The sequence below is a fragment of the Trachemys scripta genome, chromosome 4 (genome assembly GCF_013100865.1).
Source record: "Trachemys scripta elegans isolate TJP31775 chromosome 4, CAS_Tse_1.0, whole genome shotgun sequence".
Lineage (NCBI taxonomy): Eukaryota > Metazoa > Chordata > Testudines > Emydidae > Trachemys > Trachemys scripta.
In genome coordinates this window covers 30,490,125-30,507,800 of record NC_048301.1, presented here as the reverse complement: position 1 = coordinate 30,507,800, position 17,676 = coordinate 30,490,125, and the positions used below count along the sequence as shown (strand labels likewise).

The 17,676-nt window shown below is 41.2% G+C and overlaps 1 protein-coding gene across 1 annotated transcript in view; it reads right to left on the bottom strand.

The window, feature by feature from the left end:
• The window catches only part of TC2N (tandem C2 domains, nuclear), a 47,159-nt gene that overhangs the window by 10,977 nt on the left and 18,506 nt on the right, over nucleotides 1–17,676 (bottom strand). Inside the window, exons 2-8 of the mRNA XM_034770274.1 lie at nucleotides 13,888–14,013; nucleotides 13,025–13,255; nucleotides 9,182–9,349; nucleotides 5,382–5,473; nucleotides 4,707–4,782; nucleotides 2,920–3,020; nucleotides 1,660–1,776 (exon numbers count right to left, since the gene is read on the bottom strand). Coding sequence (XP_034626165.1) covers nucleotides 1,660–1,776; nucleotides 2,920–3,020; nucleotides 4,707–4,782; nucleotides 5,382–5,473; nucleotides 9,182–9,349; nucleotides 13,025–13,255; nucleotides 13,888–13,954 — 852 coding nt within the window. The 5' untranslated portion in view covers nucleotides 13,955–14,013. The remainder of the gene's footprint in view (nucleotides 1–1,659; nucleotides 1,777–2,919; nucleotides 3,021–4,706; nucleotides 4,783–5,381; nucleotides 5,474–9,181; nucleotides 9,350–13,024; nucleotides 13,256–13,887; nucleotides 14,014–17,676) is intronic.

Genomic DNA, 17,676 nt, shown 5'->3' with positions numbered 1-17,676 from the left:
AGGTCTGGGGAAAGTACTCAGTGTCACAGCTACATATAAGGTGGAACAGATTGTTTAACATAAGTAGTTAACACATATTTCAAGGGAGCATTCCAGGTGAAGTAGCCTGTTAACACACCTCCAATCATAAAAGAGAAAGGAAGGGGGTGGGAAGGAACGTGGGGTAGGGGGGAGTTGCTAGTAGATTATAGGTTGTTGTAATAAGCCCTAAATCCAGCATCTCTGTTCAGGTCATGATTTTTAGTGTCTAGCAGAGTTATGAATTTAAGTTCCAAGGCTCATCTTTTGAAAGTGGTGTGTAGGTTTCCTTTGTGCTCGCCTCTCTCACCAACAGAAGTTGGTTCAATAAAATACTCCTGGGGGAATTCTGTGCCAAAAAATCAAAAATTCTGCTCACCATATTTTAAAATTCTGCAAAATTCTGCATATTTCATTTGTCAAACTAACGCAATGTAATCACGCCGGTTTCAATTATTTTGGTAATTTATTTAAACTACAATACAATGGATGGAGAATGGGAGTGGGGAGCATGGGAGGAAATCCCCAAACCTCCTTTGCGTAATAGTAATGTAGCTAGGTTTGACCCGTTACTTCTAATTATTAGTCAACAAATATATGCAGCCACATGCTCAGTATTACATCATAGGCAACTGAAGAGCAAGTGTGGCAATCAAACTCACAATTTATATTGGCTACTGACCATCTCCAGAAAGGTCAGTAGCAAACAGTTTATGGAGCACATTTTGATAGGAAATTTATTTCAGTACAAAAATTTAGACCAGTTCTAATCAATAAAGCACCATAAGCATTTATAAGGCCACACTATCCTTTACAATAAGGCTCTTTTACACCACTCTGGCAATGTAAAGGAGCCTTATAACTTTTACACCTGTTTTATACTCTTGGGGGAATTCACTAAGAAGGAAGGCTGCTACATTCTGCTCTGCCTGAGGGGATAGAACCTGCCCCACACCTACCCCTCCACGCAGAGTGTGCTGAAATAGCAAGCACTCTCTCACACACGACTGCCCAGCCTCCTTCCTCCCCCCCCACCCCCCCGCAGTGGTGGTTTACGTCTCTACCGGCTGCTCTAGGTGCCTGAACTGATGTGCCTGCACTGCCGGGGAAGGGTACATGACTACTCTTGGGGCTTCCCTTTGCTTCCCTGTCAGCAGTCATTTTTCTGCATGGAAGCAAAGAAATCTGCGGATAACAAGAATTCTGCATATGCGCAGTGGCACAGAATTCTCCCAGGAGTTAATAAAAGCTATTACCTCACCCACCTTCTCTCTCTAATATCCTAGGACTGACATGGCTACAACAACACTGCCTACAAAGATAATCAGGTCTTGCTCCTCCACTTCCCCCCAATACTAGTTCATATTTTCCAAAGTGTACTGTTAATTGAGCAGGGCCTCAACAACTCTGCTGTTTTTCAGCATTTTCTACAAAAAGCGGGTCGGTGAAAGAGAGAGGAATGGCGAGAGAAACAAGATTTGTCCCTTTAACTTCTTAGAAGCCTATAGTGATAATGTCCTGACACTAAACAATTCTTATGGAAAACATGGCACAAAGAAAATGAATGAAGTAGAAACAGGATCAAAATAATTTATGTTTGCAGAAAAAAAAATGTATTGATGTTTTTCTACCACCACTTACATTGGAACCTTCTTTGGCTGAAGATTTGAACTGCACTGGCTTAGGCAACATCAGAATTCCTTTGACAGAAATATAAGGATTTTCTCCACAACTAGAAGGCCAACTCAGATCTTTGCACTACGACATTGAAAACAGAGAGTCACTTTAGACAGCATAAACCCCTAGCTTTAGGCTAATACAGAAGCATGCATTCTTGTTTACTGTATGGCATAAGGAAAAAGCTCCAGGAAATATTTTTAAGGTAAATCAGACCACGTGTGATGTCCATGTTGCTTTAGAATTTAATTTTTGAAGTATTTGATAATCAATTTCTGCAGCAAGGTAGAATAGTTATCCAGGAAACTTTAGTGAATTAATTATATGGCATTACAGTAGTAGTCAGTCAGGAAAATGCCCCTAAGGCACTGTGTATTGTTCCATGCAAAGTTGCAGGGACCCTGGCTATTCAAAATTCCACGACTGCAAAATCATTCACAGTTCATGGAATTGTGTAAAAACTTGCTGCACACGCAAACAGAAAAGCCACAAGAAGTTACATCCCAAAATATTGGTGTTGTGGTTTTGCCACTGAAGTACTGGCAGAATTAAACATAGCTTTGCTCTTGAAATAAGATGCAGTGAAGCAATCACATAGGACCCGATTCTGCCACTCTTGCACACTACCTTACTCCACAAGCAGTCATACTATCCAGCATGACTAACCATGGCTTAGGCTACGTTTTAGGTATTTTTAGTAAAAGTCACGGGCAGTAAACTAAAATTCACGGCCCGTGATCTGTTCATGACTTGTACTATATACCTCTGACTAAATCTTGGAGGGAGGATAGGAAGGGAGCAGGGATTAGTGATTAAAACAGTAAGAATCCAGGAGGAGACGACATCTTAAAAGAAGCATGTAAAGGTGTATCACAGTTAGGCCAAACGGAGGGTATATTTTGATACTTCAGTTTTGAGATTGTTTTACAGAAGCAAAGAGTCCAATCTAGCTGGGAGAACTGATACCACAGATTACTAAGTACACCTCTACCCAGATATAACGCGGCCCGATATAACAGGATTTCGGATATAACGCGGTAAAGCAGCGCTCCGGGGGGGTGGGGCTGTGCACTCCAGCAGATCAAAGCAAGTTCAATACAACGTGGTTTCACCTATAAGGCAGTAAGATTTTTTGGCTCCCAAGGACAGCGTTATATCAGGGTAGAGGTGTACAATAAAGTCTCCATTTGAGTCAGTTATATAAGCCCAGCAATATTCTCTTACATGCAAGATTGTGATCCAGATCTGTTCTGCAGAAGGAACATAACAGAGTTTCACATTCATTCTTCCAAAGTCTCGTTCATCACCTGATAACGTAATGGTATCTGGGGAAAAAGCCAACAAGTCTTTTTAAAAGCCTTGCAATATCTTAGAGCCCATTCTGAAAAGCTGGGATGCTGTTCACTTTTGTGACCCGCATATTTTAAAGCTCTCTCAAACTGAGTTTGAAATATCTCAGCTCAGATTTTAAGGCCAGGAGGGACCAATAGAGATGCAGTTTGATCCCCTGTATATTCCAGGGCATTAAATGTCACCCATTTGCTCTGTATTTAGCCTAATAATGTATAGCTGATTAAAACATATCCTCCAGAAATGCATCCAGTATTGATTTGAAACCATCAAGAGATGGAGACTCCACCACTTATCCTGGGAGTCTGTTCCAGTGGTTAACCACCTTCACTGTTAAATCTGTGCCTTATTTCTAACTTGAATTTGTCTGGCTTCTGCTTCCAGCCATTGGTTCTTGTTATGCCTTTTTCTGCTAGACTAAAGAGACATTTACTAGCTGGTATTTTCTCCCCATCAATGAACGTATACATAAGGCTAAGATTTTTGTCTCAAATATTTTTAATGAAAAAGTCATGGACAGGTCACAGATAATAAAGACAAATTCATGGAAGTCCATGACCTGCTGCTGACTTATTAAAAATATCTGTGACAAAATGGGGAGGTAGAAGGCTCCAGAACCCATCGTTGTTGGGGCTCTGGGGTCCCCCACTTTTCACAGTGGCCAGGGAGCTGCACGTGGGGGGCCCCCCAGTTGACAGCTCCAGTCCCACCACCCAAGGACTGCAATCACAGAGGTCTCTGGAAATCACGGATTCAGTGATTTCCACAACCTCCATGACAAAATTACAGCCTTACTTATACACTAATTAAATCACTTCTCAATCTTTTACATAAACTAAACAAATTGGGCTCTCACTATAAAAAGGCATTTTTTTCAGTCCTCAAATCATTTCTGTGGCTCTTTTCTGCACCCTCTCCAGGTTTTCACCATCCCTTTTCAAAATGTTTACACCAGAACTGTATGCAGTATTCCACTATCTGTCTCAATAATAACAGTGGTATTGGATTGCAAGTTTCTCCATTAGAAAAGGAGGAGAAAGGACCAGAGCTATTACCATACCTCCACTTTCCCCCTCCCCCCCACAGAGTTAACTAGCCAGTTAATTAGGATATTAGTCAACTCAGGGTGGGATTTTCCTGAGCACTGAAACTTGTGCTCCTATGGGTATCTCTATAGTGTATATCACAGGGTGCAACTACAGTTTGAGCTGACATACCTGAGTTAGCTTTAATCTAGCTAACTCAGATCCTGGAGCAGTGAAGCTGTGGCAACACATGCTTCAACGGGGGCTGTATAAGCACGCCTGGACCTCTGGGTAATTACTCACGGGGCTAGCCCAAGCTGAAGCTTGCGCTGCCACAGCTTCACCGATCTAGCTAGCTTTAATCATACAAGCTGCAATTACAGCGTCTCCATATCTTGGGTCGTTAAGGTGCTCTTAAAAATCCCATGATCAATCTTTTTCAATAGGAAAGCTGCAGATGGAGGACTGAGTAAAGTAGGCATCTTACACGTCAAGTTACAAACTACCCACCAATTGTTTTGCTCCTCAATACCAATCCATAAAATCACTGTCTGCAGAAATACAGTGTAATATTTTAGATATCACTGTGTGAAGGAAATTATTCCATTGCTGGCTTCAAAAACAAACAATTATTACCCAGGCTCCTGTTACTGCCTTGCGAATCCTTCTTCGAGGAGGTACTACTGGGTACACTGGAGACTGAATCATATCTCTGCAAAGAAAATGCCTCTTTAATCAGAGCAGTGAGTGTGACAAAGAGCCCAGCAAGTTCAGATCATAAAAGATGGGACACACTGATAATTGGGAAGATGTAAATTGAAGTTCTCTCATTCCTTACTAACCCTTGAAACTGGTAGTGCAGAATTCCTTGGTGGTGGGATTTAACATAAAATGCATTCACAGTTACCATTGATTTTTTTGCCCTACTGATGCATGAAGGTTCTGTCCCATTTGCATAAATGGGAGTTAGTAAGATCTTTATTTCCTGTTGCACCAATGGAAAACTAACCCCTTACATCACCCCACTGTCCAGTTTTATATTTTGCAAGGGAAGTGCAAAACAGGGAACCACAGTTGCTTATACTTTTCTGATAACCAACTGACTCAAATGTCCCAACTATACTGTGGGGGAGAAGGGAGGGATTAGGAAAGAACCTAGTGAAATTATTTACGATTTTGAACTTTTTCTTCAAGCTCTTCCACTGCACATCAGAATGGCCCTTAAATGTTTACTCTTGAAATGTGATGGTATCAGGCACACGTACAAAAGAAAATGAGTTCTGGGTGTAGCCTAAATTATTAAAAACTCACCTGGATGACACGATGGGGTGGATTAGTGAGATCAAACAGCGAATGGCTTAAACCAGGTGATCCAGGAAGTGTGCTACTCCTTAAATCACAAACTGAAACAGAAAGGGACAAACATATTTACTTTGAACAGCAGGAACAACTAACATTTTTAGTGGTAGGAAAAGAAAAGAAGAGAAAGTAGTTCTTCGTAAATGCCAGATTCAAAGCCAAGTTAATGTTTGTCCATCCCTAAACTTGCTTATTTCATCCAGTCTCAAGCCAAACAATTATAAGTTTGAAAACATTCATAACCATTTAGGTGCATGTGGATGTTCTGCATGGTAGAGCACACACACATGTACCCCAGAGCCAGACCCAAATCACTGCATTTTTTAATATATTAACTACAGGGTTACACATTGTAACCGCAAAGGGCATGAAAAATAACTTTCGTAGGGATATTAATTACAGCATACAATACACTTTGCTACAAAACAAAGTCTAGGTTAGTGACAGTTCATACCTGGAGCGGGAAAAAACTTGTCTGTGGCTTTTGCTGAACAAGTTAAAATAACCCTTAAAAGATAGTTCATTAAAAGTGCCTAGGGGGTGGGACCAATCATGAAAAATTGCAACACTGTTTCCATTTTGAAAGGTTAAGACCCAGCTCCCTTTCATTTTTAAAGATCAGCATTTTTACCAAAAAGGGGTACTGAAAATGGAGTTTTGATTGAAAGAGTCAGTGATTTATGAATTTTGTTTTGGGGAGGGGAAAAAACCCATTGCTGGATGAGAAAGAGCTGGTCATCATTTTTCAAATGAAAAGCTAGTTATAACTTAAGAATAAATCACGAAGAAAGAGACATAAGGAAATGAGAATTTCCAAACGTTTTTGCAGCTTTTATTTTACTATTAAGTTCAAGAAGCCATTAGGTGCTCAGCAAATCCAGTCAGGCTACGTGCACAAGGGTGCACAGTTCACACTGTAAGCAATAAGGAAGTGCAAGAGTTAAGGTTTCAGCAGCAAAGTTGACACTGCTGCATTACACACAATTTTATAAGATCAAACTGCAATATACAGAACTACATATATAACCAGAAAAAGGGAAATGATAGATGCCTTAGAAATACCTATGTGCCAAATACCAAACTGACATCCTCTGCTGCCTCCTTATTTCTTCATGCGCTTCTCTCTCCTCAATGGCAGGAAGTAGCATTGCTTATGGAATGTCTTAGCAAAGAGATGGGTCTGATCTTTAGAGCTGGTCAGACTTGGGGTTCAAGCTGACCTCCTTAGTTAAGGTTTTCCACAACAAGGGTCTCATCACCAAGAGTGCTTTGTCTTCTGCACCAAGGAGTCTTATCCTTGGCTAGTATCAGGGGGTAGCCGTGTTAGTCTGTATCTACAAAAACAACAAAGAGTCTGGTGGCACCTTAAAGACTAACAGATTTATTTGGGCATAAGCTTTCGTGAGTAAAAACCTCACTTCTTCGGATGCATAGAGTCCATGCATCCGAAGAAGTGAGGTTTTTACTCACGAAAGCTTATGCCCAAATAAATCTGTTAGTCTTTAAGGTGCCACCAGACTCTTTGTTATCCTTGGCTGTGCCTGCTGCAGTCTCTCTGTAGGTCATAGTTGTGTTGCTGGGTCACAGATGGGAAACTAGTCTCAACAGTCCAGTTCCTAGTGAGTTTTGTAAATTAGAATTAGGACTATAAAGTCAGTCTGGAGGCCATAGTGGCACAGAGAACCAGTGAGGTAATTTATCATTAACCTTTCTTGCTAAATGAACAGACTGCTGCATAATGCAGTTTTCATGTTGCATCTACATTTAACTTCAGGTAGATCGAGTTGCAACAGTTTAACTGGGAGGTGACAAAAGTGTATTATATCACAATAGCAAGGTCCTCATTTGAGAGCTGGCTAGCTGGAGATGGTTGAAGACAGTACTCATCACTGTTGGCATCTTTTTTTGCCCAGAAGCAGTGCAGAGTGGCTGTGCACCAGCCAAATACCCCAACATTGATAACAGAAAATACACCTTAACATGGGTGAGTTACTGTCACTGTTTTTCAGAAGCTTTTCAACTCCATCCCAACGTCACTGTTCAAGAGGCCTGAAAATACCTCTAACTCCACCATGTTGACTAATCTCCAATTTTAAACCTTCTAGAAGGCCACTTGCTACACTGGTTTCCTTACTGCCTGGTCTGTATTCTCCAGTATTTCAAGATATTACCATTATTCACAGTTCAAAAGGAGGACACAATGAAAATGTGGATGTTGTCGTTTTCAGTTGCCTCCTCACTACCTCCCAAAGGAAATAATCAATTTTGCTTAGTATGAGCGGTCATGACAGAGTAATGCTCTTCCTGAGAGGGAGAAAGAGGCAAAAAGGAAAAAATAGTTCTGACTTGGCTTGGAGGAAGGAGGGGAAAGCAGTAACAGTATTTAGATACATTTTAGTGAAGATCTGTGGGTCTGGGATCACTTCCAAATTATCTCTCTTTGTTTGCAAGAGAGAGAGACAGGACTTCTGGTCTGTTTACAAAATCTTATACAGAAATACTGGGTTACAGAAACATGCATGCCCTTGAAACATAGTTTTGATGTAATGGAAGCAAATGAGCGGAGGCAAGCCCATAACTTGATTTAATACAAGGTGAAAATATATTTACTGAAATATAATCCATATGCAAAACAGAGGAACTCTCAGACTATTGGGAAACTTGTCAAATTGTTTACTCTTCTAGCTAAAGAAAAGGATTACAAATCAGTTGGAGGTTTTGAAGATGGCATATTTACAGTATGTTTCTAGTACAGCTGGTTGACATTTTTCAGATGAACAAACTGACAAAAAAGAGTGGCTTTTTCCAAAACAAAAAATATTCACAAAAAATTGGTAACCACAATTTAAAATTTTGTGAAATTTCATTTTATAAAAAACAAAAATTTTGATTAACCCATTTTCAAAACTGCTTATTTTGAACCCTATGAAATGAAAAAAAAAATTCAAAAATAAATTCTCTCCTCTACATTTTTTAAACCAGTTCTAGTTTTAAGTTCCCAAGCATGCAACATAGTGGCACTTCTACATGCTGCAGCACAGCAGGCTTAGGAGAGTACCAGCTAGATTTTGAAAGAGGTGACAGAAACCTTGCAAAGGAAAAATGGATATAAGGTCATTAATAGTGCAGTTCTCATGTTTCATCTATACATAAACTTCAGGTAGATCGAGTTGCAATAGTTTAACGGGGAGGTGACAAAGTGTGATATCACAATAGCAAGGTCCTCATTTGAGAAGAAGGGCAGAGTCTCCTGGTTAGCTGGAAATGGTTAATGACAGTACTCATCACTGTTTGGCATCTTTTATTGAGGCAACGTCTGTTAGTGAAAGGGAGAAGTTTTCAGGCTTACATAGAGCTCTTCTTCAGCTCTGTGTAAGCTCGAAAGCTTGTCTCTTTCACCAGCAGAAGTTGCTCCAATAATAAATAGTCTCAACTCTTTCACTTAAGTGTCTAGTGAACAATAGTACTTGCTCTCAGGTTTATTAATACTAAGATCAAGTGTCAAATATTTTCTTAGTGTGTACCAAAGATTGTATATGGGGTCTTTTAGGCTATGAAGAGGCAAGAAGCAAGCAGAGTTGTTGGGAACAAGGAGGAGCCGCCCGTATCGCATGACCAGCTAGTTCTGTGGCCAACAGACCAGAGTTTGGGAATTGCTGTATTCAGACATACCTTCCATATTCCCAATGGGTGCTCTCTTCTGCATTTAAACCTTCTGGTCAGAAAGGAAAGAGAACAGGATGAGTTCTTACCTGATCCATATAATCTCACATCCGATTTTTCTGGGAAGCGCCTAGTCAGATCCGGTGAAATATTCTGCTGCCTATAGAATGGATTATACACCACGTCACCGTGGGGCCCCTGCTGGTATATATTGGAAAGTTCTGCTTTCCTGTCACCAACAAAGGCTCTGGCAGATCCTGTGAAGCACAACATAAGCCACGTGTAAGAGTCTTAGCAGTTAATGAACGTATTGCCACGGTTCATGAAGCAGGCAACATGCCTTTCAACAGGTTATGTCAGATTTCAGCACTCTTAGGAATTACTGGCCCAAAAATGAAACTGTACATTGAGAAGTCATGCACACACACCCCTTGGAGTTCCTTAATATAAACCTAACCTGATTTATACATAGATAGTTCCAAAGACAGAGAGCAATACAAATATTCACAGGAAACTGGGCCATGTGTGCAGAGAACCTGTGCTTCCACATTGGCTCTATCCCAGTGGGGCATCTCACTTTGCTATAGTAGCCCCAGAACCTTCAGGAGGGTCTAGGAAGAAGAGAATATAGCCTGTGGCTGTGTATACTCTTTGCTTAATTTCAATAGGATACCTATCAGTACAGAGAAGTAAAATGACTTGCCCAAGATCACTCACTCATTGGCTGAGTCAGGAATAGGACCATAGAATCCCCGTTTCCCACCTGCATGCTCAGTCCATTAGACCATAGCTGCCCTACTTTTCTTTCCTCTTCTTCTAATGAGTTCATGCAAAATATTAAGGTCTTGGTAAACAGAACAACAACACAGATTGACATAATTTCATTTTATTTATCTGAAGCCCCCCATCCATTCCTCTAGATGGTGTCAGAATGAATAAAAATAGAGAATAACTAAAAGAATCCTATATAACAAAAAAAAATGATCATTCAGGAATTCAAGTGTGATGGAAGCACTAACACCAGAAAGTTAAATTAGTTCAGAGCATTCAGCCATTTAAATGAATATTAATATTAACATATGGGGTCAAAAACTGATATTTCCTTTCGCTAGCTTAGCTTCTCATGCAAGACCACGAGACAAACTGTTGCAAGCCTTGCAAAGAAAATTTGCCAGAGCATAATCACTTTCAGTAAAGATGCAAGCAGCAATTCTGAGAGCATGTCCTGTTTAAAGAAAGGAAAATACACAGTCACACATACAGAAAATGGTGTTGCATTAAAAGCAGAGTTTGGACTGTTTGGGCTGAAAACCAGGTACTCTAATGGTTCTCTTTAACATATTAGTGCTTTAGTTAGTGTTACATTGTAGTGAAGAAGGAATTGCAGCACATTTCTCTAAATTCAATAAATCTTCCTAAAAAAAGTACAGTTTGCCTTTAACACAAATAGCGTTCACAACTCTTAAAAGCTATTTGTCCTTCACAAATATAAAAATATACATTTTCACTGCTATGAATGAACATAAAAAGCTGTGTCTTTCTGAAATGATTATCTGCTATAAGAATTATACTTAAGTAGGGAGGAATAGATCAGTGGTTTGAGCATTGGCCTGCTAAACCCAGGGTTGTGAGTTCAATCCTTGAGGGGGCCATTTAGGGATCTGGGGCAAAATCAGTACTTGGTCCTGCTAGTGAAGGACTGGACTCAATGACCTTTCAAGGTCCCTTCCAATTCTATGAGATAGGTATATCTCCATATATTTATTTATATTAAATGCTTACTTATGAGGCATATTTGTGAAGAGACACTTTTCATAGCACATCTCTGAGCTCTCCAGAAAACAATGATCCCAGATACCAATGAACAAAAGTCACCTGATAGTAGCATAATGTATAGTAAAAAAAAGTCTAAAGGTCTACACTTTTGCAAAAGCATGATTCTTACAAAATAAGAAATTTGTTTGTTGAACATACAAAGCGAAGCAATCAAAGCTGAGTAAAAGTATTGTTTTGTAGTGGACCACGTATTATTACAACTGAATAATTGAGGTGTTTTCCTGCGCGCGCGCGCACACACACACACACCCACCCCCCAGTAGCTTCCTGCTTATGCCCAGAGTGGCCCTCAAAAGTGCAGCTAGTCGAAAAGCACTGGTATTCTCTGTTGGCAAAACGTCATAGCAACTAGCCATTTTCAAAATACAAAATGTTTTGACAGTGCAACTGTGAAAGATATGACAACCCCATGCATTATCTTTGGGGACCACTGCATTACATTTATGAATGGTTTATATAGGATTGTGTTCTTCTCCGGTGGCGAGCAAACTTTCCCTTATCGTTAACGGAATCTGTCCATGCCACCCCTCCATTACCGCATAGTCAAGACTTCCTCAGCAGCCAGCCTGTACTCCTAGGGCAGGACCAATACCTGCTCCTTCCCCCTCGGTTTTCCAGGGTGGAAGAAGGTGCAGGTGACGGTCTCTGGGGGCGGAGTCAGCACTGGGCACAGAGGATGACAGGAGCAGAAATCGGTGCAACACCCTGACCCACAGGCTGGGTGGCCCGCTGAGGTGAGTCAGGGTGGAGATAGCACTCCCTCCCTGTCCCTGGTGGGGGCTGGTGCAGGCCCCGCCACACAGGGCTAGCCCGAGCTGCCTGGTGCCGCCGCTTGCCCCCCGAATGTTCCTTCATGCCCCACAGTTTGCACACTACTGTTCTACTTCATGGGGGAGGGTTATCACAGCTCCTCCAGGTACAGGATGGGGAAGGCTGTGATTAAGGCAAGTTGCCAAGACTGTACAGTACCAGAGAGGTACTTCCCCCACATGTGGTTTACATATACTCGTTCAGACTGGGTTCTCCAACAACTAGGAGACAAGTAATGTGTTTTTGGTATAAAAAGCTGAATTTAAACAGACTTCCTGATCCAACAAATGGATGTGCGCTTTCTTCCAATTCTGCTGAAAGGTTGGAAGGCCATTTGCCTACTGAACTCTTCACATGGAAGATGGGTGATTCCTGGCACATTTAGTGGGTATACAGGACATTTTAAGGTTCTCTCTGTGCGCTTGCATCATTAAAATACATATGCTTGCTTTGGAGAGCTGTGTGCTAACTCATAAATGCTGGCCTACACTGGTCATTGTCCTTGGAGAGAAAGCCACTGAGTCACTACTGCTGCCGGTGGGTCTCAGCACCCCATTCCTTACATGGGAAGTTTGGCTGGTGTGGATATCTAAGGCCTTTTCTGGTCTCCAGACCTTACAAAACTGCCTTTTCACATTGCTTTTTTGCAGGTAACTTGTTTTCCTCCAGGTGTCCTTCTCTACTCTGAGTGAAACTTGAGACTTGGGGGCTTTATTGATGGATGTCAACGTTGAACATTTCTCATCTTGCAGAATGAGTGAGTCCATACTGTGAAAGTGTTCCTCAAAGCAGCTCTTGTGGAGGGCAAGAGAGCAGTGACTGAGGAAAAGGCAGGAGCTGGGCTTCTGGAGAAATTCTTAATCTCAGAATCTGCCATGAATATTTACAGAAGGGGCATTCAGCATCTTTGGTTTCTCCAAGATGTAACAATGGCTGAACAGCAGTTTCTGGGACCTATATATTATTAACTAATTTCTAGATGCATGGATTTTTACTAAGAATGTTTAAAAAAAAAAAAAAAAAAAGCCTAAATAAAACACCAAACCCTCATTTTGCTATAATGCCAGGATAAAATTAGTTTAAACATTAGAAACAGAGAGACTGTCTAAAACCAAAATTCCTGGACCTACCTTCAAATTTTGGTTAGGAACCATTGGAATCCAAACCAGCATCTGGAGACTGGTTTGATTTACATCGCTTGGGCACAGACCTAATTAAAATATCTAATGAAATGGTGTCATTTTTCTGCTGGGTTTTTTTTGGCGCCACTGTGATTTTTAGTTTACCTTGAATTTCCCCAACGTGCGACAAACTGCCAAGATTCTTGGGTTGTATGTAAGCTAGTTTAAGCTGAGGGAGCACAAATGGGACCTCCCTGCCATCCGATGGCAGTTTCGCAAGGAGATAATCCTCAGAACAGCCAACTTGACGCTTAACTGACACAGAAGACAATGGAGGTTTCTCCACAATGCTTTGCCTGTTTTCAGCTGCAGCTTCAGATTCCTTCTCCATGGAAACTGTTAAAAAAAAATAAAGTGCATTCAGTCTGAAGGGATCTTTTGGGTTTAACAGGATCAAGGATTCAGAGGGTTTCCTTAGTGTCATTGCATATAGGAGCAGCACTGGAAAGTTTACTGGTTCTGGAAGCATTTGTTCTGTCCCAAAATGTGTGGCCACCCAGACTTTATTGTAATGAGCACCTTGCTTTCACTTCAGTTCTTACAAGACTTCACCATACAGCGTATCATGATCCAGTAAGAAAAGTGATTAATACACTATACCAATTGAAAGCTGTGATTACAAGCTTCCAGAAAGTAGAGAGCTGAATTCTAGCCTTTGTTATTTGAGAGTGATAAGACCTTTACATGACCCTTGGTGTAACAATGGTTTTTGTTTTTGCTGGTATTCCAGGGCCAAATACAACAAGCAGCAGTCTTTGTACAATTGTCATTTTCGTCTCCGATTAATAAATGTTAATCAGCATATGCTAACTTTCAAATCGAGGCTATAGTTTGGATGCTGTAAAATAATTCAAGTTAATCCAAAAGAAGTGGATGATTTAACATTTTATCCCCGGGAAGTGTTATTAATGAAGCTTCAATATCAAAACTATTAACCTGCATGTTTATTATTATGGTGTGAAACTCACAGTCATTCTTTTCCTTCTCCACGTAGAAACACCCTTTGCAGCAGTTCTTTAGGCATTCTTTCGCCATAGCTTCTAATATTTCAACTTAAGTGAAACACAAACAAGGCTCCAACGCAGAAGTCAACCCTGAAAACACACAACATGAGAGTAGCAGAAATTAAAATGCAACACCATTATTTTAAAATTACTGCCACATCACATCCTGAGGCCAACGCCATTGACTTCAATGGGAGCAAGAGCAGCAGCATTAGGTGTATCGTATTTTAACTAGTTTTTCTTATACATAAAGCATGGAGGTGGAGAAAAGTATCGTAAGAGTTGGTGTTTTTAAGGCTGGGACACTGAAGATAAACAAAATGCTTCTTTTCAAGAGTGTGAATGCTCTCCTCACATTCATATGAGCCACTAAGCTCCACAGAGTTTATTAGCATTAGTCAAGTCAGTTACAAGATGTTTCTTTTTATCCAACTTCCTTTGTTCACATAGTCCTTTTATTGTCCAATATTGTCACACACAATTTTACATTACTCAGTGTAAATTCCATGTTTTACATATTGACGTGATATTTATGCACTATACCAAAAATTACTTTTTCCATGGAACTATTGGTTTCTCAGGTTGTTTATGTATCAAATGGAAGACTGATTTCATATACAACTGTGTCCGCCACACATATAGGAGAGTGGAAATTGCTGACAGCTTCTAGCAAACTAAGTGGAGAGAAATAAAAACAAACCTATAACAGTCGGTTAACATTAAAAGTACTTTATGACAGTAATAAATGGCCTCTTATTTAAATGTCTCTTTTACTCATATGCTGATAATCTCTTTTCAGAGAGACAAACAGCTGCACAGCCTCCTGTCCCATATTCTAGCTGCCTTATTATTTACACACATCTCAAATGTGCATTTCTTTACAGAAGATAGTGAAGACACAATCCCCTCCCTTTGGAGCTACAAGATGAGGTCAAACAGAACACGGAGACAAGCAATGGGGTGGGAAAGACAACAAAGAGAAAAGATGGGAGTTATACGAAAACAGACTTATGGTTGGTTATCTTAGTCACAGGAAATTATGCTGAACATTTTCATGATCCAGTATAGAGACTACTCCCATGTATGCTTTGAACAGTTTGGTCTTTTTTTTTTTTTGGTATGCAAAGAGACAGCTAGGGAGCACCACACACTTTGATCAAATGATTTTATTGCTAAATGTCAATTCTATTAACAAATACGGTTTCTATTAGATGCCACCAAATATTCCAATAAATTCCTTCTGGAGCCATTGTAACTTGTATAAATTTCATCTAAGTAAGAAAAAACACACAGGCATTTTGCCATGTGAGACTTTTCTTTCAACTATACCTATCAGTGGGAAATAAGTGACCAGTGGGTACCTAATTATACTAATGACAAGCATAGCATATATGTTTTAATTTGTTAGCCATGATCATGCATAACCCACAAGTGGTTTCACTTAGAAGGCTGTGAATACACGAGTTCAAGATGGCAATGTAAGTGAAAAGTAAATGGAAATGCCCTCTCTCTAGAAAAAGGTTTGTCATTATTACAATTGCTGCATAAAAGGTCCAGAATGGCTAACTGCAAATGGATATTGCTTCATCAACTCTCTCTCTTTCTCAACTGGGAGCTGTGGTTGGAAATACATGTCCCATATAGCCCTCTTGCTTTTAGTTTCAGGTGTTTGAAACACTCGTAAGTCACAAAAGTGAATGTTCCACCAGTGTGGCAAGAGCCTATGGTAATTTTAATTTACTTTAACTTCTCTGAAGGGTTGTGGTTATTTTCAGAAATGAAGCTGGAGACCACAACTTCATCTAATATGGTTTCTTATCTATTTCCCTTCATGCTCAAGATCTCACTGTGAGCCGAGTTAAACACCAGTAGCCCAATGATTATATATTCAAATATGGTAACTATTATTGGCTCAGAAGCAGCCTGAATATGGGACATATTTTGCTGAAAGACAGAATGCTACCCAGGAAACTGGAGAATATTCTGCTCCTTTGGAAAAGGAGTTACGGGATCTTTAACTTTCAACGATAGGCAGGACCTTGGTTTAATATCCCATTCCAAAGAGAACACTTCTCATTGAGCATTAAGGAAGTGATATATACTGTAGGAAGTGGCCTCAGAATCATTAATGAGCTCATTTTACCATGTGGGATTTGAATCTACAATCTTCAGACGTTAGAATACTACCAATAGATTACACCAATAGATTTTCTGCACATCAATTAAAAAGATGTACAGTATAAGAATTTAACTGTTTATCTGATTGATGAAGGGAAGCAAGATACTATACAACACCAAATCTGATGGACTGCCCCTACCCCTCAGGCCCATACCACCTCTTGGCTAAGCATTGTGGAATTAGAGGTTTACTTTACTGATTTTCCTTCCCAGTTTTTATCAGTACACAACTGGAGCCTATATTATTTTCTCTCTTTCACAGTATTTAAACTGGGCTTGTAACAGCTGCTAAGTTTGCTCTAACCCAGCGGTGTGAAAACTATGACCTGTGGGCCACATCCGGCCTGTGGGACCATCCTGCCCGGCCATTGAGCTCCCGGCCGGGGATGCTAGCGCCTGGCCCCTCCCCCACTATCCACCCTCTCCCGCAGCCTCAGCTCGCCGTGCCACCAGTGCTCTGGGCAGCAGGGCTGCGAGCTCCTGCCGGGCAGCGTGGCGGCTTGGCCGGCTCTGGACGGGCAGGGCGGCTGCCAGTCCTGCTGCTCTGAGCGGCACGGTAAGGGGGCAGGGGGTGGAGAAGGGGCAGGGGATTCTGGGGGGCAGGCAGGGGACAGGGAGCAGGGGGTGGTTGGGTAGGGTGGCGGTCAGGGGACGGAGAGGTTGGATAGGCGTGGGAGTCCTGGGGGCCTGTCAGGGGGCATTGAATAGGGGCTGGGGTGCCATGGGGCAGTTAGGGGTGGGGGGTCCTGGGAGGGATCAGTCAGGGGACAAGGAGCAGGAGGGGGTTGGATGGGTCAGGAGCTCTGAGGGGGGCAGTCAGGGGCCAGGAAGTGGGAGGGGGCAGATGGGGATGGGAGCCAGGCTGTTTGGCGGGGGGAGGAGGGGGGCGCGCAGCCTTCCCTACCTGGCCCTCCATACAGTTTCGGAACCCCGATGTGGCCCTCAGGCCAAAGAGTTTGCCCACCCCTGCTCTAACCTCTGTAACAATGGTACCTAAGACTTGACGACACTTTGCTTGGGCAGAACATTCTCTATCTTAGAATGACCAGGTTGAATTTATCACCACCACTATCACAGAGACCAAAAGTCTTTTGGAACTGCCCCAGGCTTCCAAGGGCAGGAAAAACTAATTTTCCACACACGTACCAGAAAAAGTTCAGTAAGTAACAGATCTACTAACTCATACTCCTAACATTATTGAGCAGGACCCACTGTGATACAGATATAGTTATACCCAATGACAAAATTATCCTTTTCACCACTGTGCTGAGTCCCTTGCTTGGGAGGAAGGGCATAAGCATTGTTTTAATGGACTTTATAATAATAGTAGTATCTTATTTCTGTATCCTAGGCAGATTTTTGTTTTAAATAAAAGCAGGCCACATTAAAACAAACTATGACTTTATCATTTGATTAATGAAAACAGGAGGTCAAGTCCAGTGTGGGACCAGCCACACATTTCTGTACTGTAAGTATGTATAAGAGTAATTCATCATCTACTGTACAGAAACAAACATGCTCAGATAATGCTATTTACACATTAATGTTTTACTGGCAGAGAAATATCAATGGCAA